The sequence below is a fragment of the Polypterus senegalus genome, chromosome 3, assembly GCF_016835505.1.
Source record: "Polypterus senegalus isolate Bchr_013 chromosome 3, ASM1683550v1, whole genome shotgun sequence".
In the NCBI taxonomy this organism is placed as follows: Eukaryota; Metazoa; Chordata; class Cladistia; order Polypteriformes; family Polypteridae; genus Polypterus; species Polypterus senegalus.
The window spans coordinates 233,764,551-233,789,105 of NC_053156.1; the positions used below are offsets into that span (position 1 = coordinate 233,764,551).

Below are 24,555 nucleotides of genomic sequence, written 5' to 3' on the forward strand. Positions count from 1 at the left end.
TGATGATAGTGTAGGAGAGAGCATCTCCTCATGTCTTCTGGTTTTACCCACTGCATTTTAATTTATTGATAATTGTGTCATTTTTCAATGACCTTCCCCCACTCTCCTTTCCTTTGTGGAACATTCCATTCCGCCTTATTATGAAATGCCAATAAATGTATAAAAAGAACATAGAAATTAATGGTAAAAATTCAGAGAATCTTTGATTTTCACCATCTCCCTGCCCCCTAGATGAAGGTACTGTTGATGACACCTTTGTTATCTGGGTACAGTACGCTGAATCTAGGTGGCCTGTTGTGTGAGGAACAGCTTTCTAGCCCCATGTGATCCTTCTCATCATGTTCATTGAATATACTACAGCACATCTGTTGCTCACAACCACGGGAAAGGCAGGAAGCTGTACAGGAAAGGGCCCTCCCAAGGGGCTTTTCTTGGTAAGTCAGTTCAGGCTGAATGGTTGTTGAATGAACCCCAATGTTATGAAAAATCTCTCGTATTTGGTGGTTCAAGGACTCAAATGCAACTGCGTCTGCACATTTTACATGCAAAGTGGCAACATTGCGTCCAGCTGCCAGTTTCCAGATATGCAGCTCATGCATTCCTTGAACTCCAGGAACCTTCCTGAGGGCTGCACCTGAAGCAAAAAGCAAACATTATTTAACAAACAGAGACAGGAATCAAATCTCCAAACATTTCTTCTACCATGGAGCATTTGATTTAACATAAGAGTGATTTTCTCTAGACACTTTCTACTGGGGGGCGGCACGGTGGCGCAGTGGTAGCGCTGCTGCTGCCTCACAGTTAGGAGACCCGCGTTCGCTTCCCGGGTCCTCCCTGCGTGGAGTTTGCATGCTCTCCCCGTGTCTGCGTGGGTTTCCTCTGGGCGCTCCATGTTTCCTCCCACAGTCCAAAGACATGCAGGTTAGATGGATTGGCGATTCTAAATTGGCCCTGGTGTGTGCGTGTGTTTGTGTGTGTCCTGCGGTGGGTTGGCACCCTGCCCGGGATTGGTTCCTGCCTTGTGCCCTGTGTTGGCTGGGATTGGCTCCAGCAGACCCCCGTGACCCTGTGTTCAGATTCAGAGGGTTGGAAAATGGATGGATGGATGTCCAGTGAATAAACCAAAATGATGCAAAGGTAAGTGGTAAAATGCCACAGGGTAAAAAAACAAAAAAACTTTGGGTTACCCTTAAATGAAAAATAGTGTAATTATCAGAGTTAAAAAAGGGCTTTTTCCATGGAACAGTTAATAAGTTAAGAACATACAACTTCTTGGCAGCAATGTAAGTTAATCAAGTCTTGAACGTTGATACAAACAATTCCTACGTGTGTTCCAAATTTTGTATTTACTTACAAACTCTCCGCCTATATAAAAGCAGTGTTGGAACAATCGTCTCTGGTGACTCTTCCTATGAAGTCAGTAGACAGGTTGGGAGAGCATGGGGGGGTCATGAGGTCACTGGAAAGGGGTGAGTGGTTGTTCATGGAGTTCCAAATGAGGCACATTACCAGCATTGTGAGGAAGCGTCAGTTATGGCACTATGGCCAGCTTGTAAGATCCTCATTGTTGGGGAACCGAGTGGTTGGACCAGGCCAAGGGGTCACCCATGTAACACCTGGCTGCGGCAGATAGAGGGTCATTTCTGGAGGGTGGGACTGGACCAATCAATGCACAACCATTATATGTGCTGACAAAATCACCTGCTGTGATTGCACTGGATTTTTCTCAAACATTTACTCAGGTTATGGAAAAGAGGAACATTTGGGTGTTCTGAAGAAAGGAGCAGAAAATGAACATGGTCATGTAGCCTACTTAATAAAAGCTAAATGACAAATGCGTTTGACAAAGAGAATCACTGCCACTGTTGAAAAATGGATCATTATTTTTAAGAAAATATTGTAGGTGAGGAAATTTCGATATCAAGCCTGTTCTTATCAATATATGGACTGCTCTTAAGGAAGAATACACACACACTCACACATACACACACACACACACACACACACAAAGGTCTAATGTTATTTACTGGCAGATATCTATCAAAGTACATGATAATTCATGGGAGCTTTCAAATGCAAAACGACTCTCATAACTACTCACTGATCTCATCCACATGAAGGCCCTCAGGTACCATGTGAAGCAGAATGGAGACAGCCTCTCTAATGAGAGGGAAGACACTTGACAAAATGATGATAACCATGGCAATTGTGAGGCTTGGATCAATGTAGCACTCCCAATTACAACTATCTTCAGGACCCAATGGCAACACAAAGAAGATTACTGCAGTCACCACCACTACAAGTGAACCAAGTGCATCCCCCATCAAGTGAAGCACAACGCCTGGGAACAAAAAAGCAGACAGAATAATTAATAGAAAGCTACAGTCCAAAATCCAACAGGGACACAGATGTACAAACAGCTGTCTTAAACATAAGACTTCTTACCTCGTATGTTTAATGCTGCTGTTGGACTGTTCTCTTTCTTCTTTGTCTGAACTGGAACACTGTTAATCCTCTTTGAAATGACTGATTAACACAAAAGATGTTATTGTTTTATAAGATATACATCAGCAAAGTATCTTTTATATATAACAGCATCAAATATAATATTCTAACAAATAAGACCAGACTGGGCGTGTTATTCTTGCTTGCTCCTTAAATGCTTAAAAATGCAATAGAAACAAGCTGCATGGCAGTACTTAAAAGAGCTTCTGTTAAATATCCACTCCATGCAGATATGAGACAAACTTAACAGAATATACATTCTGTCTGACCCTTTTTTCCATGATAGAGTCGCAGGTACTCAGATCCAGTCCCTCAGCATCAGGTGAATAGTGAGAGGTGTTACTGGATGTAAAATTTAATGCGCATTAATAAATATATTACCCATCTAGCCATTCACTTCCTGAGCTCTCTTTCCCATTACAGGGTTACAGGAAGCCAAAAGTAACATGAGCCAGCCCTGGACAAAATGCCAATTCACTGCAGAAAAGCATTTGAAGTTTGAAATACATTTTTTCACACAAACCTGTCCAATATCCATCTGGCAAGCTAAGGCAAAAGAATGTAATTCATAAATGCAGGTTTGTGCTTTGCACTTAAAGTCTATCATCAAGGAGAAAAATAAAAACAAAATATGACCATATCACCAAAAACAACCAAGCCAATAATACCCTCCCTGGAGACAACCAAAAACACTTTTGTTCTTATTTTTTTTAAAAAGTACATATGTTGTATTTTCAGTTTACATTTACTATTTGTGTTTCATGAGTATTAGGCTTTCCTTCCTCTCATTTTTGGTAAGTTGTTTAATGATTACTCATGCATATATACTTTCAGCTATTTTCCCCTAAATAAACATTTATGATGTTTGAATCAAAGTTTTTGGAAAAATGTTTCAAAGAAATGTATTTATGTATGAACGTATTATTGTTAAGTTATTATTTCTAATTTCTTCTGAAAACTAATGGTGATTTTTCTGTTTTTACAGTAATCACCTATAAAGATTTTCTTTTAGAAACTATTTTATTGCATGCTCAGTGTTACCTGGCTACACCTACACTATCTTTAAAACAAATTAATTTTGTAGATGAGTTTATAAACCTGGATGGAACAAATTAAAAAATACAGAACTAAAAACTTACTGTACTGTTTATAACAGCAAGCAAGCATTATTACAGAAAATGGATCCTAACATTCACTAATGCTTCTTTGACTTAACACAGTATTGTAATGGCATATATACTGTAATTTAATTGACAAAAATGCCTTGAAATAAACTGTTTAAGAAAAAAAAAATTGTCAACTCCGTATTCAGCATGGGTGGTGCCAGCAGGTGCCCTGGATGAGGTACTGCTCTCTCACTGGGCACATTCATGTAAACGGCTACACTCATTTATACAGGCCTATAGGTATCAGATATGGGGTCTAAATGTAGGATGACCAATGACTCCAACACAAGGGACTTGGAATGAAGAGGGAAACCAAAGTACTTGAAGAAAGAATGAGGCAGACATGGAAAAACAAATCTTTTATTGATTTTAAACTGCTTTAATCAGGCATAATCTACAGCATATAAAATCCTGTTAAGGATTAAATACAGTGATTTTTAGTTTTTCACTTTTCAAACAGATGTACCTAAAAACATCTTTAGTGCATATATATATATATATATATATATATATATATATATATATATATATATATATATATATATCTTTAGTGCATAAATCTATATTGCAACTGGTATGTTTTATGTGTGTGTGTTTTTTTAAATAAGTTAAAACTGGGGTAGTGCGAAGGGTGGTGACTGTCCAGAATTTTACATATACTAATATTTGTATAATAATGTGTTAAATAATGTAGTAAAAACATGAGCATGATATAAGGAAACAGAACTAAATGATCAGAAAACCAGGCAGAATGATCTGAGTAATAAATATAATGCTATATTTGTACTTTTTTCACCCCTTGATTCCAATAATAATAATATGATTCATGGTAGAAACATATGCTAGATAGCCTATAGATAAAGCCTTATAGCGGATACAACATCTGATTTCCATACTTAATCAAAAAAAATTAGTTTGAGATTTATTGCCACTGTTAATTTAGTATTAACACAAAAGTAAATATTTTAGGCTGTACACATCTATTTCTAATATAAATTAAATAAGGTTATCCATTGCAACATGTTGTTTATGTTGAATCACAGTGTTAATATTTAGTCATAAAATAGTGTGCAGGATTTCAGCAATTGTCTTGGGGAAAAAAAAGGCTTAACTGTGAGACCGACAGTTAAAGATTGTATGTAAAGTTAATCTTACTGAATTCTGTGAGTTTTGTTTTCTATGGAAGTAGCATTTGCCCAGTCTGTCTTCAGTAATGGCAGATCTATTACACCTTCTGCATCATAAGAGCATGTTTTACTTCTGCATGAGCTGACAGGTAGTTAACTCTTTTATCAGTTTCATCCCCTGTTGAAATGCTGACAGTTCCATCATTTTGTAGAAAATGAAGCTTGTCTAATATGGATTACCATTTCTTATATATTTGGTTTTGCATACTTATTAGATATTCAGATTTACTTTACTTAATTTGGTTCAATACAAAATGAAAGTAATAATATTTATAATTAAATAAAAGGATCAAAGTAAGTTGGTTTAATGATGTTAACATCAGTGGCCTGGTGTATGCTGCTTGAACTAATTGTAATAATTAAACCTTATTATTTTATATAAGGTTTTTTACTTCTTCTTTAAATCAGTTTAGTTTGATTAAGAAGCATTTAGATAAACATACTGTATTTGGTAGAGAATTTCTTAATTAGTTTATATGAATAATAGGCATCACAACAAAATTAAGTAAATTCAAGCATCTTTTGAGTGCAGTAGGACTTTACAAAGTCAGAATAAGCAAAAATTAGGACTGGGACAAGTAAGAGTTGCTGATACTTTTTTGATTTAGTCAAAGGTTTGGCTGTGCAGGTCTTAAAACAGACATGTTTGAAAAAAAATCCATGCTTGTAGTCAATAAGGTGAAATAAACAAAAATGTGTAAAAATTTAATTTTACTTTCAATTACTATATTGTAATTGATATCAAGATAATTTGGAGAGATCTTGTCCTATATACTTTATAAATGTAAAAAATATATTAATATGAAACATAAACACAGAAAACATTTGATCTCTTCAGTGTCTATTAGTAACAAAGATCTTAAAACCAAATTTAAGATTCTAAACTTCCAAGAGGGAATCGAGGGCTTAAAGGGTTGGAAAACTGATGTCCTCAATCAGGGGTTTTCAACCTCGGTCCTGGGGATCCACTGTGGCTGCAGGTTTTTGTTCCAACCAGCTTCTGTTTTTAATTGGACTCCTGGGCTAATTAAATGAACTGTTATTTCCCAAATTCTGTGTTTTGAGAACAATATAGAAATTAGAAAACAAGTTTGGGAAAAAATGTAATAAAATGTATTAAGCAGTTATATGGGAATACTGTATTTTGTTTTCTTTTTAACAATATTTTCATCTACTTTTTCAGGTGTTCTAATTATTCAGTTATTCCATTATTTACTAATTAGTGGGTCTGACACTGAAGTAGTTGCAGCCTTTCACGATTCAGCATTGCTGCTCGTTTCTAATTGTCATTATTAAGATACAATGAAGGGAGGAAACTGCACAGAGAAAGGGGAAAATATAATAAAATCAACCAAACAGAATTAAGCATTTAAAAAACAAAAACAGAAATATTTCTAAATGCCTTATAAATGTAAAATCATGCTGCTATGCTTTTCAGAATGTAGAATAAGAGAAAAAAATACCTGGTAATTAAATGAGATCCATTTTACCTGGTATTGTCACTGATTAGGAATCGGGTTGGAACAAAAACCTACAGCAGCCACAGTGGGTCCCCAGGTTGAAAACCCTGTCCTAAACTATTCCCTTTCAATCTTTTCTTTTCTTTTAATTTTTATATTCAATTCATAAACTCTTCTGTTATTTTCCTGCAGTGTTATTATTATAGCAAGTAAGCTTTATCCAACTTTATTTCTCTCGTGGATTTTTCTCCCAGGCTCTAATGCTCATGAGGTTGTTACATGACTGATTACATTTTGATTGTTAAAATAACTCTAGAGCTTTTTATTAGAAGAAAACACTGAATGGATAATGCTGATTAACGGCCAATTCTCTCCATAGGTTCTCCATTAAAAACATTAGAAACTAAAACTCACTACTTTGATGATTCCTTAATAATATTCCAAAATAGAACGTAGAAAAGAAAAATACACTGAAGGAAATGTCACAGTCTTTAATTATTAAATCAACTGAACATTTTAACTAAAGAAAAATCTGGTGATTGTTAAAAATTTCTTGATAGTTTCCTCTATTCAGCGGCCAAATATTTATTAATTCACAACTAAATCATCTTTTCCCAGTGACAAAACCTCAAAGTTGAAGCATATGAATTTCCAAACCAATCTCATCCCTTTCAAATGGTACATTGGAAATGCATAATAGTTAACAGCAAATACTGTATAAGTAACTGATACTTTCTCAAATATGAAGGTTGAGTTTCTTGTTTTTAATTTTTGGGACCATTCACAAAAAAGTAACAATGACAAAACTACAAAACAAGACCAACAAGCACAGATGTGCGGTCACATCAACTATCAGATCTATAGTACCATTTGTCATAGAAATTCAACTTTAATTAGCAATCAGCTTACATTTTGAGGAATTTATGTGGCAGTAAGTGGCATAAGGTCCATAATATATACTTTTAATTAATGCTCTAATGTATACTCATGATTTAGTCAATATATTTCTATAAGATTGTGAAAAAAATACCTTATGTATTTTTGTAAAGTTTTGTAAAGTTTTCAGGAAGTTTCTTATCTTTTAAAGCCAGCTACATTTTTGGAAATTGAAAAGTTAATAGCACTTTAGAATACACTATGGTTTCACCTCAGCTGAGGGAAAGGGGAGGGGGGATATTGATTAGTAAATGTTGAGTAAAGTGAAATTGTACTAAAATTTTTTCTTTTCAATTTCATAAATATTTTCTATTCTGACAATTAAATCCATTACCTAGTCACATAAAAAGCATAGATTAAAAATTATTTTTAAAAAAATACATAAATAAATTGGGGTGGCGTGGTGGTGAATACTCTTGTCTTACAAGATCCTGACTCCTGGGCTCAAATCCCAGTTCCAGAGTACCACCTGAGTGTGTTCTGCACATTCTCCCTCTGGCTGTGTGGAGTTGTGTTCTGGAGCTCCAGGCTACCCTTGTAACCTGCAGTGTTCTGATGCCCCTCACCCTGGGCCCAACACTGCTGGGATTGGCGAGGGCTCACTGTGATCTTGAACTGTACAACAGGTTACAAAATGCACGGATAAAAAAACAAATCAGAAATCAAAATTCCCAAAATGAAAAAAATACAAGCTATTTAAAAATTGCAAACAAACAAAAAGCATGCATTCCTGGGTACAGCTTTTTTGTAAATAGGTTTATTAGTTTTATTTGACTTGTGTTCTTACCTTTGCACAATCCCATTCATTTACTCTTATTCCTTTGTTTTTGATTTTTTGCATCTAAATCTGTATGGATGTTTTTGATGTGTTAATGTTTTGTCTGATTTAACTTCTGCATAATTTTATATAGTCTTTTTCTTTTTACTCCTCTGTGTGTGTACCAATTTTTTGGGAAGTGCTGTTTCTTGTGCACTTTTTACAGGATGTGTTCCTTCTGCCTTGGGTTTATTTTTTCTCTGTTTTTCACATTGTGCTTTTGTTGGTTTGTGTTTTAACTTTTTGACTTTGTGTGGTTTAGGATCATAAAAAAGTAAAGTGATTACAGAATTAAGACGCGCTAATTCAAAGATTACTTTATTAAATACAATTTTGACATTTTGGAGTAGTCATATGAAAATTGACTCTCGTTTTTGAATATTCTGCAGTAATATTCTAATTATCTATACTAAAGGCATTATGAACTATGCATACTTTCATTCCTCCATTCATTTTTTCTAACCAAACTCATCCATGAATTGCACTGCTCTCACCTGCTTCGCAATCCTTGTCGCTTCCCGCGGGTTCCTCCTCAACGTCTTCCATCTGACTTTTGCAGAAGCAAAAATCCTGAAAAAGAATGAGTCCAAAGAGATTGATGCCAAGCCCCAGGGCCCCCACAATCAGCACGAGCTCCGCGTTTTCGATCTTCTCCGGCTCCACCAACCGCATGATAGCCTGCACGAATATGGTGAAGCAGAGCGCCGTGAGGAAAACGGCGTTACACAGCGCGCCCACGACCTCGGCCCGGGGCAGTCCATAAGTGAACCGGCCGGTCCGCTCCAGGCGACCAAGACGCAGAGCCGACATGCCAACTGTCACAGAAATTAAGTCCGACAGCATGTTGAAGGAGTCCGACATCAAGGCGATTGAATTTCCAAGGTATCCCGACACCAGCTCGGCCAGAAAGAATGAACCCAAGAAGAACATCATAAAGATGAGACGACATGTCTTTCCACTGTAGCGACCCATTTTTGGGAACTTCTGACGCCGCTTTCCAAATCAAGTGACTCCAATTTTAACCAAAGAAAGTGACCAAAAGAGTACACTGAAGTGTGCTGACAATGATGCCTAGGATACCTTTAATATCTGAGGTGGTCCAGGGTCCTCCTCAACTAGCGGCGCGACTGGCGGTTTCTTCAGATGGAGGGATGTGAACTTTAGGCACTTGACTGTGAACTGAGATGCCGTCTCGTGATGCCGGCCCCTGGGACTGTTTTACGATATGGTAAGTGATCAGTGTGTTATTAAAGAACCCGAAATGGTGACAATGGGCAGCTTGGACCTCCAATACGTTGCCAAAGACTGCGAGTTCTGGCTGGACGTTTGGTGAATGAAATGTTCGCAGCTACATCAGTTGCCCTGCGAGCGCCAGCAATAAAACAGCAGTGAGCAAATCTACTGACCTCCGTAGGAACAGGTCTGTGCTGCGCGATCGGAGCCAGACGCTCGTTTTAATATACGTGACAAAGGTGTCCCTACCCTCCTTCAGGTGAGCTTCTGTGACTTCCTGGTGACACATGGGCGGCACAAGCCTCAATGTTTGATAAGAGTTGAAACTCATTTACAACTTCGTCCGAAAGATAAGCTGGGTTAGTTAGCCACTCTCACAATTTCAAAGCCTGTTAGTGGTACCTGATGAAACATGGCTTGTGCTGGTTTTCGGAGTATCATGACTGGTCATGTATTCAGTTGTTTTGTTGACAACAGCCTTAATCAGAAGTATTACTGTTCACCTTCACTTGCAGTTTTTTTGTAAGAAACTATGTCATTTCTTCAAAGGAAATAATTACACTTCACTTCCAGATCCTGAATATGTCAAAGTCATTAAAACAATCATAGCAACAGGAGAAAATATTTGCAACTGATTATTTAAAACAGCTTATGTTTTCTTTGGCAATCAAATCTCTTTAAAATGAAAACTGTATAGATAAATTTAATATTTCTATTCATCCATTTTGTTCATGGACTTGCTGCATTCAATTCTAGGTCATATTAGACAGCGCTGGGCACAAAGGAAAACTGAACTAGCACTGCAGGGCACACTCCCACAGCCATATTCACTCACAATATCTGTATATTAAAGTTCCAACTGGTCATCAGGTGAGGCACCCCTTCTTAGATGTTTCATTGATTTAAGCCCAGTGCATATAGAGGACTCAACAGTGCACCCTGGCATCTCAGGTGCACCCTCTTCCACAACTGAGCACCCATAGATCATTTTAGGCTGCAGCTGCCATCAGTCCTCTTCATCCATGACCAGTATCTGTTTGGCTGTTTTATTGCTTGCCACTGGTCCTGGCCTCGCACTTGCAGCTCTGTTAACAGTCTGACCATGGAAGTAGCCATAAATTCTCTGTATCCATCCCTCTACTGGAAGAATCTGCACCTTTCATTTTCTGCTACATACCATCTGTGGCCAAATCAGAATATCTTAGATGTTTCTGTTCATGCTCCTTACAGACTACATTGTCTCAGGTCAACTCTAAGATCAGTACAGCCTTCAGACTGCTGGACCACATGAGTATGTCCAGTCTAAGGGTTGGAGTGGCTGTCTGTGATGAAAATGTTAGCCTTTTATCAATGTCAACAGTCATATACCAATCATAACCTGGTTCCAATATGCTTGGCACTAGTTGTGTCACAGCAGGAGGCACTGATTGTCCTTGCTGGGCAAAGGAGATCCTAGATCAGGAGTAGGCAGTATTGGGCCTGGAGTGCCACAGTGGCTGCAAATTTTTCTTCCAAACCAGTTTCTTAATGAGAGGCCAATTATTGCTGATGAAGCACTTATTGCTCAAGTGACATATTGATGCTTCATTTTAGTGGTGTTGCTTCTTAGGCTCCCCCACTCTTAATTGCTTATTTCAGTTTTAAACAGCTGCATTTATTGTTTTTAATAGTTCCTAATTAGTAATAAGATGAAAATGACAAAGGAGCCAGCAGTTCTCCATCTAAATTGTTTCACTTACACCTGTGTGAATTCATCATGCACTATTTGTTTAGTAAAACACTTAACAGAAAAATGTGACAAACTGAAACATTTCTGTTTTAGGATTCAAATCATTTAGATGATATCCTTGGCAAGGAAGAAAATCTATGATAATAAAAACTTACCATTGCACGCTGACAAGCCGTAAAATTAAATAAAGTCTAAGATTGGCAATTAAACAGTTGTGCTGGAATGAAAACCTGCAGCCACTGTGGCCCTCCAGGCCTGACGCTGCCTACCCCTGTCCTAGATGTTCTAATAATAATTTTACAAATATAACAATGTTAATAGTTTCATTTAAAACTATATTTGGGATAGGGAGAAAAGTCAAATTACCTGCTGAAAAAACTAAGCATAAACAGGGGGGTGAATACAAACATAACACAGAAAAGGGAACCCAGTTTCATGGAGCTGTGAGGCTTTAGTGCTAACTGATGTGTCGTCATGCTGCAATATTTGATATCTGATTTAACAAATGGTGTTAAATTTTATTATACAGTATATGAGGTGGCTGGATTATAATCACCATTTGTGCCCACAGCCAACATACCCAGATGTGTGCCAAGCAAGCCAGTATATGTGTGGCCTGCCAATTAGAGCATTGGACTTTAAACCAAAAGTTTGTTGGCTCAATTGCTGCTTCCAACTCACTGTGCGGCCCTCAGTAAGTTACTTAATAAAGGTTGAAAAATAACCTAGCATGTCTGCTTTTGGGATGCAAGCATCCAAAAAAGGAACAAGTGGAGAAAAACATACAAGGACACAGAGAGAACAGGGGGGTATTTTTCATACGTGGATTATTCGTTTAGCAGGATGTAATTGTTGACGATTTGGCATGATCCTGGATCTGTCGGCTTTTTGAAACTCTTGATGGACGTGTTGTCATAGCATGTAAACAAGGATTAGCTCACCCACTTATTCAGTTTCTGTACATGCAATTCATTCAGTCATGGCTTCACCATTCATGAATGAGCAACCAATTGATATCGGTGCGCAAATTATAGAGAGGGTTTTGTGTGATCGGCAAGATCCTTTATTGCTCCCGTAGGAAATTCATTTCGAAAGATACTGCTTTAGCCGAGGGGGAATATTGTACCTCAAAGATTTATTAGCACCTTATATTCGAAGTCAAACTAGGCAAAGTCAGGCTCTCACAACCACACAGACAGTATGCATTGTTTTGAGGTTTTTTGCAAGCGGCACTTTGTTATATACCGTAGACGATGCAGAAAATCTATCTAAAAGTACAGTTTGCCAGGCAATTCATAAAGTCTGTTTGGTTCTGAAATATTTCCTTCGGGTTTTCATAGTGTTTCCTGGACACCTGCATGTCAGACAATAAAAGAGGCATTTCATGCCATTGCAGGTACACAGGCAAAAACACCCACAGTTCCATAAAGAGTCTCACAACCAGCCTAACATTCTCATTACCCAGGATTTCCAAATGTGATTGGGGCACATGGGACTGATCAGAGTGGAGTTTGACCAAACATTATTTGGAAAATGTACCTCTCCTCCTGATAAATAATCGGACACAGTGTCTTCATCAAATATTTGAACTTTGTCAATATCTTGTTGGTCAGACACAGGTTCTAGGGATATGACATTCCCTGCAACTGACCCAACAAAAAAAGAGGGCTATATGGAACATACCTATGGCACACATTGAGGACAAATATATGCAATGACCATCCTTTACCTGAAATGAAGGGACCACTGCATCCTGCCACTGGTTCTGAGGAGGAGCTTCCCCCTGGAATGCCCTCAGAAACAGGGCGATGAGCATTTTGCTGGAGAGCTAACTCTTCTGCAGGGGTTAAGTCTAGATCGCGTGGACCTCCACCTGTTTTTTGCTTGTCAGCCTTCTTATTAGCTTTAAAATGAATGTTTTTTACATTATATATGATTCTTCATGTCAACAATTCTTTAAATAGTTATATACCAGTATTTACCAGTTTTTCTTGTACTTCGCTTTAACCTGCTCCCATGTTCTCCTTGTGCTCACATTTGATCTGGAATTATAATATATTAAATAGTTAATCTGACACATAGGAAATGAAACGCTGCATTCAGTAAGTACAATGCACACTACTTAGCATTTAATTTGTCGCCACTTTTTGCCAGCCGTCTTTTCTGGTTTGGGCTGCTTTTGCAGTGTTACCCCTTGTGCATATTAAATCTTGAAATTCTTCATATCCTTCAAGTAAAAGGTCCTGCTCCGCTTGTGTGAAAAAATGCGCCCGTTCTTTCGTCATTTTGTTGCAGCCTATCAAAGACTTGCTGTTCATGTTTTCTAGACTCGATATATATGGGCTTTTCACTCAGCGCGGGTGTGCGCATTCATCTAGGATGATTAGATCCAGCTAGACTAATCTACAACACGGCTGCGTTTGAAAAGCCAACTTATCCCGGATGAGTTTCACTGGCATTAACTCATCCAAGATGAGGCATCTGATCTCGGATGATTTAAGTGACGTACAGAAAATACCCCCCAAGCCTGTCAGGAACAGTGTCCACTGGATTCAAACCCAGGACTCTGAAGATCTACATCAACACTGATAACCACTGCACCATCATTAAATGAATCCCTATTCAATAAATACTTTTTTCCTGTAAGAGTCTTGATGTGAATAGTCCTCATTTGATATGTTGTTCAAGCACAAGAAGATAACTTACTTTAACCCATCAGTAGTACTGGTGTATTCTCTATATACACTTGATAAAAAACCAAGGTTTAGCATACTGGCTGCTTTATTTAATAATGGGTTATGCTGTGTTCCAGTTGAAGCTACTTTTAATAGCAAAAAAAAAAAATGATGTGGGATGAAGCCAGCGACCTAAGATTATGGAAGAATTTAGTTTTGAAAAGAATGCTGTCAGATTTTAGACCTTAGTAGTAACAAACTGGAAGACCTTTGGGATGTGAGCCACAAAGAAGTGGAACTTTTTAAGTGCTTACCTATGAATCATAAACTGCACCTCGTTTAAAATGGTAGTGTAGTCCTTAGGATGAGCAAGAAGGAGTAAGTAGCTTCACTTTCTGTTCTGTTTATTAAAAGGACAAATGAATGGATTCTCTCACCCATTGGATTCCTGTTCCTGTACAGTATATTTAGCAGAAGACTACTGAAGAGACTACTGTTGTCTTTGGCAATTTCCATGTGGCTCAGACAATAAATTGGGTGAAGATAAGGTAATGTTTTGCATAGTGTTTACTATTAAAGTCTATGTCCACACTACTACAAGTTTGTTGTCTTTTAAAAACATAGCATCTTCATTGTTGTTTCGCCTTTTGTTCACACTAGTCCAGTCTTTACTATTATTATTATTATTATTATTATTATTATTATTATTATTATTATTATTATTATTATTACACAAATTTAATTCAACTTGTCCTCTCTGCTTCTCTGGGTCAAATTTTGCAATTAATTTTTTACCCACTTTTACCAGACTAATTTCCTTCCAACTTTGGATAAATTCTGATCTCTGGTGACAATGCAATACTTCAACAGTTTGAACCCAGGATCTGTATGTTAATTATGTCAAATTTAAATTTCCTTGTATTATACTTTTAGCGATTATACATATATATAATGCTTTAAGCCAACACACATATATATGAAAATTATGCAGTATTGGTCAAGTGGTTAGCGTGTTGGATGTTCAATGAAATGGTCGAAGGTTTGAGACATGTTGGTCATATGTGTCTAAAACTAAAATGCATAGATTCCTTAAATGATTAAAAATACTCTTACAATTTGAACATTTCTGATATTGAATGCAGACAAGGCAAAGGACGACTGTAAGAAATTCTTTGTCTATTTTAGTAGTAAAAGAACAGTCAAGGAGGAGGTGAAGTGCATCAGAAATAAAGGGAAATTAATGGATGCAGTGAGATAGCGGATGCTCTAAACTTGCATTTTTCTGAGGTCTTCACAAGTGAGCAAGTGGATAACTTCCAAGCGGTAAGTGGGTCTACTAAGGACGCACTGAAGGATTTGGAAATTGTAGAGGGAGAAGTGCTGTTCAGATTTAATAAGCTGAAATCAAACAAATTACCAGGACCAGATAATATTTACCCTCAAGTTCTTAAGGAGGTTAGTGAGTACATACACTGCTCACAAAAATTAAAGGAACACTTTAAAGAAACACATTAGATACATCAGATCTCAATATGAAGTTGGATATCTATACAAATAGGGCAATGTCTTAGGAACAAAAGGATGCCAAGTCTTTTAATGGAAATAAAAGTTTTCTGCCTACAGAGGGCTCAATTGTGTAGACACCCTAAAATCAGAGTGAAATGAAGATGTGGCAGGCTAGTCCATTTTTTCAAAAACTTAATTTCTGCTACTCAAAATGCTTTTCAGTATCTTGTGTGGCCCCCACGAGCTTGTATGCATGCTTGACAACGTCGGGCATGCTCCTAATGAGACGACGGATGGTGTCTTGTGGCATTTCCTCCCAGATCTGTATGAGGGCATCCCTGAGCTGTTGTACAGTCTGAGGAGCAACCTGGCGGCGCCTAATGGACCAAACATAATGTCCCACAGATGTTCTATTGGGTTTAAGTCAGGAGATCGTGAAGGCCATTCAATTGTTTCAATTCCTTCATCCTCCAGGTACTGCCTGCATACTCTTGCCACATGAGGCCGGGCATTGTCGTGCATTAGGAGGAAACCAGGACCTACTGCACCAGCGTAGGGTCTGACAATGGGTCCAAGGATTTCATCTCGATACCTTATGGCAGTCAGAGCACCATTTCCTACGTAGTAGATGTCTGTGCGTCCCTCCATGGATATGCCTCCCCAGACCATCACTGACCCACCACCAAACCTGTCATGTTGAACGACGTTGCAGGCAGCATATCGTTCTCCTTGTCTTCTCCAGACTCTTTCACGTCTATTACAGCTGCTCAGGGTGAACCTGCTCTCGTCTGTAAAAGTACAGGGCGCCAGTGGCGGACTTGCCAATTCTGGTGTTCTTGAGCAAATGCCAGTCGAGCTCCACGGTGCTGGGCAGTGAGCACAGGGCCCACTACAGGACGTCGGGCCCTCAGGCCATCTTCATGAAGTCTGTTCCTGATTGTTTGGGTAGAGACATTCACACCAGTGGCCCTCTGGTGGTCATTCTGTAGGGCACGAGCAGTGCTCAGCCTGTTCCGCCTTGCACAAAGGAGCAGGTATCGGTCCTGCTGATGGGTTGAGGACCTTCTACGGCCCTGTCCAGCTCTCCGAGAATAACAGCCAGTCTCCTGAAATCTCCTCCATGTTCTGGAGATTGTGCTGGGAGACACATTAAACCTTCTTGCTGCAGCACGTGTGGATGTGCCATCCTGGAGAAGTTGGACAACCTGTGCAACTTCTGTAGGGTTAAGGAATCGCCTCATACTGCCAGTAGAGATAATTACTCAAGCCAAAACTAGCACGAGTGGAAAACCAGCCAAAAAAGATCAAGAGGGAGAAACTTGAAATGACCTCCACATGTAAAACCAGTCCTGTTTTGAGGGTTTTCTAATTGTTGCCACTTTAGTGCACCTGTCGTTAAGTCCATGAACACCAATACAGCTGAAAGTGATTAACAATGACCTCAGCTGCTTAACCAACCAGAAAATTATCAGACAGGTTTAATTGATTTCATGCCAGGCCCAATAAAAAAAAGTGTTCCTTTAATTTTTGTGAGTAGTGTATATAAATCCTTGACACATACAGTATTTTTAGGAAGTCACTGCTCACTGGGGAGATTCCAAAGGATTGGAAAATGGCAAATATTATCCTGTTATATAAAAAGGGTGAATGGGCAGATTCAAACAACTATAGGCCAGTAAGCTTAACACGCATCACAGGAAAATTAATGGAAGGAATTATTAAGGATAAGATTGAGTAGCACATGGCAAGGACAGAAGTTATTCTGAACAGTCAGCATGGGTTCAGAAGAGGAAGGTCATGTTTTACTAACATGCTGGAATTCTATGAGGAAGCAACAAAAGGATATGATCAAAGTGGAGCATAAGATATTATCTACAGAGTCTTGACTTTCAGAGAGCATTTGATAAGGTGCCACATGAGAGGTTTGGCATCAAACTAAAGGAAGTGGAAGTTCAGGGTGATATTTTAGATGGGTGCAGAATTGGCTCAGACATAGGAAGCAGAGGGTGATGGTGCGAGGAACCTTATTAGAATTGGCTGCTGTTAAGAGTGGTGTTCCACAGGGGTCAGTGCTTGTGCCGCTGCTATTTTTAATATATATATACTGTAAATAATTTAGATAAAAATATAAGTAACAAGCTGGTTAAGTTTGCAGATGATACCAAAATAGATGGATTGGCAGATAATTTGATATCCATTAAATCATTACAGAAGGACTTGGACCGCATACAGGCTTGGGCAGATTTGTGGTAGATGAAATTTAATGTCAGTAAATGTAAAGTATTACACATAGGAACTAAACATGTTAGGTTTGAATACACAATGGGTGGTCAGAAAATCGAGAGTACGCCTTATGAGAAGCATTTAGGAGTCGTAGTTGACTCTAAGCTATCGACTTCCCTACAGTGTTCAGAAGCCTTTAAGAAGGCAAACAGAATGTTTGGTTATATAGCACGATGTGTGGAGTACAAGTCCAAGGAGGTTATGCTCAACCTTTGTACAGCACTGGTGAGGCCTCATCTTGAGTACTGGGTGCAGTTTTGGTCTCCAGCCTACAAAAAGGACACAGCAGCACTAGAAAAGATCCAGAGAAGAGCGACTTGGCTGATTCCAGGGCTACAGGAGATACATTATGAAGAAAGATTAAAAGAGCCTTTTCAGTTTAAGCAAAAGAAGAATAAGAGGCGACATGATTAACGTGTTTACCATTATGAAGGGAATTAGTACAGTGGATCGAGACAGTTATATTACAATGCATTCATTGAGAACATGGGGACACAGATGGAAACTTGTTAAACGTAAATTTCGCACAAACATTAAGAAGTTTTCTTTATACAAAGAACCATAGACACTTGGAACAAGCTACCAAGTAGTGTGGTAGACAGTAAGACTTTAGGGACTTTCAAAATTAGACTTGATGTTTTTTTAGAAGAATCAAGTGCATAGGACTGACAAGCTTTGCTGGGCTGAATATCCTGTTCTCATCTAGATTGTTCTAATGTTCTAATACATAGTGGAACTTGAGTGACTAGCAGAGTCCAATGAATAGCTGGGGTGCTAACCCGGCTACTGCATTTAATTGCAAACAACAAAACCCAAATAAATAAGCGCTTGATGGTGTAAGAAACAAAAGAAAAGCAAAAAGGAACGTTAGTCTGAAATGGCTGTTTAAAAAGTGTCTGTCTGTGGTAATCCGTAATGCTCAGGTCAAGAATGAGACACCTCCTTCTTATGTAGCCAGTCACCTTCATGAGGCATTATTGGAGCCACAAAGAGGAGAGACAAGACTGTTAACAACAGCACCCCTTCTTATCCCGGAGTGGTTCACATACTTAGTCTGATTTGATAAGGTGATCCACCAACATGCATGTGTGACAACATAAATAAAGTAACTGATGCATGGACACATATCAGGAGGAGTTTGAAAGTATGTTTCTAACCAGTCAACTAAAAGCAGAAACAAATGACACAAGAGTCATTATGGAAATTACAGAAAAGCTTTTTTCATGTGAATTTTGAAAAAAAAAAAAGTAACAAAAAAAGACAACAGCGCTCAACATGGCAGACAAAAGTATAATTGTATTGTCATTTCGGGTGCTAAAAAATACCTGGTTACTTTAAACTGGATTGGTTTTAATTGAGATGAGTTCTGCTTTCTTGCAGTGGTTCCATTCTACATTTATTTTATTTAAGGCAGGTGGTCTGCCAAGAGATCTGTCATGAGCACTCAATGAAATCAATGTGCATCATGTTTTCTGTCATAATTCTTAGAAAAGTGAAAACAGCTAAGGTGTGCCTAAAGCTAAACTAATTCTTGAGTGTTTCCTGTGCACCAATAACTGAAAGAGACCCACTTATCAAACATAGAATTTGATGTATGCAAGAAGATAAAGCTACAAGTGTGCCTCTTTTATTTATATTGTGTTGTGATTTCAATTAAAGTATTCAAAGTTAAATAGTACCTGCTGGTAAATGTGTGAGGGCAGCATGTACTGCATGTGAGATCTGTGCAGACCAGCCTAGCCACTATGAAAAATATGGAAGACCAGATCCTCATAATGAATAGATTTGTGTTGGTTGACAAGGATACTTATGTAAAATATTCAGAATTTAAATCAGTTCTCTGCAGTTCAAATTGTGTTTAGTTACGTCTTCACAGTGACACCTAGTGGTCAACTTTTAACATGAATACATAAAACAGAACATTCCCACTTGTAAACACATCTAAACGGGCCTTAGTTAGCCTGCTTGGGGAATACAATGTTTCTTTGTCCTTCACTAGGAAAGACTTTTGAGGCTTAGCCTTTTCTGGAGGTGTTTGCGTGATTTGCCATGTGTTTCCATTTTTTGATTTAGCAATATTATGTACTCTGTAGTGGGTTGGCACCCTGCCCAGGATTGGTTCCTGCCTTGTGCTCTGTGTTGGCTGGGATTGACTCCAGCAGACCCCCGTGACCCTGTATTCGGATTCAGCGGGTTGGAAAATGGATGGATGGATGTACTCTGTTTACCAAATTCTTATTGCTTATGGTGCCAGAGAATGCGAAGTGCTGCATGTTGGTTGGACACAAGAATTTCAGTTGTTATTTGGGTTGGGTTTAAGATTGGTTTTGCTTTACAGTAGACTAAATTTGTAAGATAAGAGGTTTGTTCGAAGTGCTGAGGAACTTGCAAGTTTACTCTGAGTTTTTTGATGTTTGGGTGTGCAGACAGAAATGTGTATTGTATTTACGACACTTCCATTTTTTGTTTTGCTGTAATGCAGTAGATGCTGAAAGAATAGATTTTTCCTTTGAGTCTGTTTGTTTTTTATGAGGTGGTGTTGGGTAGGAATGGAACCCATCTAATTCAGAAGGCTGGTGTTTTCAAAGTACATGGTAACGTCAAAGGTGGTTAAGGAGCAGAAGCTGGCATTGTGATGGGCATCATTTTCAATACACATTTTACTTGTTGCCAGTGTTATATGAATAGGCTCTAGATCCTCAAACTTTAAAACTGGATAAAGGTGTGTTCAGGAAATAGATCCATTTTTCCAGGTGTCATAGTGGCACAGTGGTTAGCTCAGCTCCAGATACAACACTTCCAGCCTTGGCACGTATCATTGTCTATGTGGAACTGTCACGTTTTCAACTGTCTGTGAGGTTTTCTGGCCATCCCAAAATAATCAGGTTAGGCTGACTGACAGATCTAAACTGGCTGTTAAGAGTGAGAATACCTTGTAATAAATAGCCTTCCTGAAGAAAATGGTTTCTGATATCATTCCAGTAGTGAATGTTGCCATCAGTTTTCTGACAGAATAAAATCTTTTAGAAAATGGATTGATACTTAGTATAAAGCAGACTAATACTGGCCTTCCGGTGATTCCAGTGACCAAATAGAACCAGGTTCAGACTGATATGTTTCATCCTCTACCATTTTTCAAAATGAAACTCCTCTGAAATTGCACAGCTTGGTTAGTTTTATCTCCATACAGTATGAAGAATATGGAGTGACAGGAATCTCTGTAATGAGTGACATGATGGTCAGTCATTATCCAACCCATTATATCCTAACACTGGGTCATGGGGATAAATCCATGCCAATCCCAGCCAACACAGGGCGCAAGGCAGCAACAAATCCCTGGGCAGGGTGCCAGCCCACCACATGGCACACACACACATTCACACACTAGGGACACTTTAGGATCACTAATGCGCCTAACCTACATGTCTTTGGACTGTGGGAGGAAACCAGAGTAACCCCATGCAAACACGGGGAGAACATGCAAACTCCATGCAGGGAGGACCTGAGAAGCAAACCTAGGTCTCATAACTGTGAGGCAGCAGCGCTACCACTTCGCCACATTGCCGCCGTGACATGCTGGTGACTATTTGATTTCCTCTTGTATTGTCATGCAGATGAAAAGACTATAGAGGTAGCATTGTCTTCTAGGCATTATTTTCATATAACTAATTCAGTTATTTGGATCAGTTTTTATTTTACACATCACTTCTTTTTTGCACAAAATGGAATAACATTTGCACTGGACTAAAGATGACAGTAGTACTTTTTGCAATTTGGACAACTTGGAAGCTTTGACCCATATGAGAAAATATACAGGCAAACATCAAAGATGCTGGGGAAAAAAAAAGCAAATGCCATAAAAGTGTCAAGAAAAAAAAAAAAACAAGTCATACAAGGATATGAAGAGCAATAAAAATAACAATTAGCACCAAAGTAATCTCTTTAAATTCTTTTTATTACCAATCCATATTAATCATTACCAAGTATATTTGGTACGTTGGAAGTATTCTTAGACTTTGGAGGGAAGCAAGAAGAAATGAAGCTGTAACGGCTCTTTTAAAGTTGTAAGTAAATACTCTTCCAACTCCTCTTTATATGCTTCACTTTGTGCAACTACTACTACAAACTACGATCAATCAAGCAGCAATCCCGTTATTAACATCTATTCAGAATATGGTATCCATTTAGCACATGCACTAGGTCCAAGATGATTTTGTTGTTTGTGTCCATTCAGGAAAGTCAGCTCTTATATTCATCCTTAAGTTAGGAAGTTTTTAAAACTTGCCACTGGGACCTTTAGAGATTTCTATGTTGATAATACACTTGTATCATTTGAACATCTACATCTCAAATTTAATGCTTCAGTGACCCCTCTATTTTGTTATATGCAAGTCAGAAATTTTGTTAAAGATCCTTACCAGGCTTCCTTAATCTTCCTTCAATATTGGTGATAGTTACTATACTGTCTTTCAATAATGAAGTTAGAAGCAGTATTTCTGCTCTCTACTACTCTTTTCCACCGTTGATAACTTGAGGCAGCAGTGGGAAAGGGATTTCCCAATCAAAACATCAGATAAAGAATGGAAATTAGAAATTGGCGCAATACATCCATCATCACAACAAGAAATGCAACTCTGGACATATAAACATTAAAATCTTCACTTGCTGCAGGGACATCAAACTGTTGGCCGTAAGTCTGCATCCCTATTACTTGCCAAGAGAGTTTGGACATCTTATTGTTGTTATTGTTTACATTCCATATAGCAGGTGACATCATCCATTCCGCAGTTGCTAAGTTACAAACGCAGCACCCTGAGGTGCTTGCCTTGTGCTAATAGCTGGAGACTTTAACCATGTAACGTTGGATAAAACATTACCTGCCTTCTCCCAGTATGTGGACTGTAACAACTGGGGAAATAGGACCATTGACCTACTGTATGCAAACATTAAAGACGCATACAGTGCCACCCCGCTGCCTGTGCTTGGGAAAGCAGATCATAACCTGGTTCTGCTTCAGCCTCACTACAAACCAAGAGTGAGGGAGCTACCTACAACCACACACTCATTCAGGAAGTGGTCCCCTGAGGCAGAGCAGGCTCTGAGAGACTGCTTTGGAACTACAGACTGGGATATGCTACAGGGGTCACATAGTGAGAACATTGAAGAGGCTGTTGACTGCACAAATGATTACATCAACTTCTGTATGGACATTGTAGTTCCAGTAAGAACAGTATGCTGCTATGCTAACAACAAGCCATGGATTACAAGTGACATCAAGGGCCTTTTGAACCAGAAGAAAAGGGCTTTTAAAGGCGGTGATCAGCATGAGCTCAAGCGCGTGCAGAAGGAACACAAAGTCTAGCTCAGGGCGGCGAAGGAGCAGTACAGGAGAAAGCTGGAGCAGAAGTTGCAGAATAACAGCATGAAGGAAGTGTGGGATGGGATGAAGATCATCACTGGCTGCAGCTCGAAGCAGGGTGCCACCATCGAGAGAGACGTGGAGAGAGCAAACCAAATGAACAACTTCAGTAACAGGTTTGACCACCCTAACTCACTCTCACCTTGGAGTACTGCATCCTCCAACCATCCTTCTGCTGATACCAGCATAGGCGAGACATCCCCACCCACAATTACAGCAGCATAGGTGAGCAGAGAGCTGAGGAGACTTCGTGCCAGCAAAGCAGCGGGCCCAGATGGTGTACCACCATGACTGCTGAAGGCCTGTGCATTGGAACTGGGGAGTCCTCTACAGCGCATGTGCAACCTGAGCCTGGAACAGGGGAGAGTCCTGAGGCTTTGGAAAACATCTTGTATCACCCCAGTCCCAAAGGTATCACATCCTAGTGAGCTGATTGACTTCCGGCCTGTTGCTCTGACATCACATGTGATGAAGACCATGGAGCGGCTGCTGCTTCACCACCTGAGGCCACATGCTCTCGACCCTCTGCAGTTCGCATACCAGGAGAAGGTGGGAGCGGAGGATGCCATCATCTACATGCTACACCAATCCCTCTCCCACCTGGACAGAGGCAGTGGTGCTGTAAGAATTATGTTTTGGACTTCTCTAGCGCCTTCAACACCATCCAACCTCTGCTCCTTAGGGATAAGCTGACTGAGATGAGAGTAGACTCACACCTGGTGGCATGGATCGTGGACTATCTTACAGACAGACCTCAGTATGTGCGTCTTGGGAACTGCAGGTCTGACATTGTGGTCAGCAACACAGGAGCACCGCAGGGGACTGTACTTTCTCCGGTCCTGTTCAGCCTATATGCATCAGACTTCCAATACAATGGCCACGTGCAAAAGTTCGTTGATGACACTTCTATCGTGGGCTGCATCAGGAGTGGGCAGGAGGAGGAGTACAGGAAGCTAATCAAAGACTTTGTTAAATGGTGTGACTCAAACCACTTACACCTGAACACCAGCAAGACCAAGGAGCTGGTGGTGGATTTTAGGAGGCCCAGGCCCCTCATGGACCCCGTGATCATCAGAGGTGACTGTGTGCAGAGGGTACAGACCTATAAATAACTGGGAGTGCAGCTGGATGACAAATTGGACTGAACTGCCAATACTGATGCTCTATGTAAGAAAGGTCAGAGCCGACTATACTTCCTTAGAAGGTTGGTGTCCTTCAACATCTGCAATAAGATGCTGCAGATGTTCTACCAGACGGTTGTGGTGAGTGCCCTCTTCTACGCGGTGGTGTGCTGGGGAGGGAGCATAAAGAAGAAGGACGCCTCACGCCTGAACAAACTTGTTAGGAGGGCAGGCTCTAATTTAGGAATAAAGCTAGACAGTTTAACATCTGTAGCAGAGCAACGGGCGCTGAGCTGGCCCCTGTCAATCATGGAGAATCCACTGCATCCACTGAACAGTATCATCTCCAGGCAGAGGAGCGGCTTCAGCGACAGACTTTTGTCACTGTCTTGCTCCACTGACAGACTGAGGAGATTGTTCCTCCCCCACACTATGCGACTCTTCAGTTCCACCCGAGGAGTAACTGCTAACATTATTCAAAGTTATTGTCTGTTTTAACATGCATTTTTATTACTTTT

General features: G+C 39.4%; 2 protein-coding genes across 2 annotated transcripts in view; one reads left to right on the forward strand and one right to left on the reverse strand.

The window, feature by feature from the left end:
- The window catches only part of LOC120526879 (zinc transporter 10-like), a 102,208-nt gene that overhangs the window by 30,515 nt on the left and 47,138 nt on the right, over positions 1-24,555 (forward strand). The window lies entirely within an intron of this gene.
- Positions 228-9,053, reverse strand: LOC120526947 (zinc transporter 10-like). Its single transcript, XM_039750047.1, has 4 exons — positions 8,566-9,053; positions 2,446-2,496; positions 2,102-2,341; positions 228-634 (listed from the first exon to the last, which is right to left on the reverse strand). The coding sequence occupies exons 1-4, from the start codon at positions 9,041-9,043 to the stop codon at positions 228-230; spliced, it is 1,176 nt and encodes a 391-aa protein (XP_039605981.1). The 5' UTR covers positions 9,044-9,053.

Bases quoted from the DNA above. Each gene is read 5' to 3' on its own strand.
- LOC120526947 (XM_039750047.1), bottom strand. From the start codon at position 9,043: ATGGGTCGCTACAGTGGAAAGACATGTCGTCTCATCTTTATGATGTTC. The intron at 2,497-8,565 runs GTGAGAGCAGTG...ACAGTGTTCCAG, and splicing joins CGACAAGGATTGCGAAGCAG to TTCAGACAAAGAAGAAAGAG. The intron at 635-2,101 runs GTGAGTAGTTAT...TTTTTGCTTCAG, and splicing joins CCTTCATGTGGATGAGATCA to GTGCAGCCCTCAGGAAGGTT.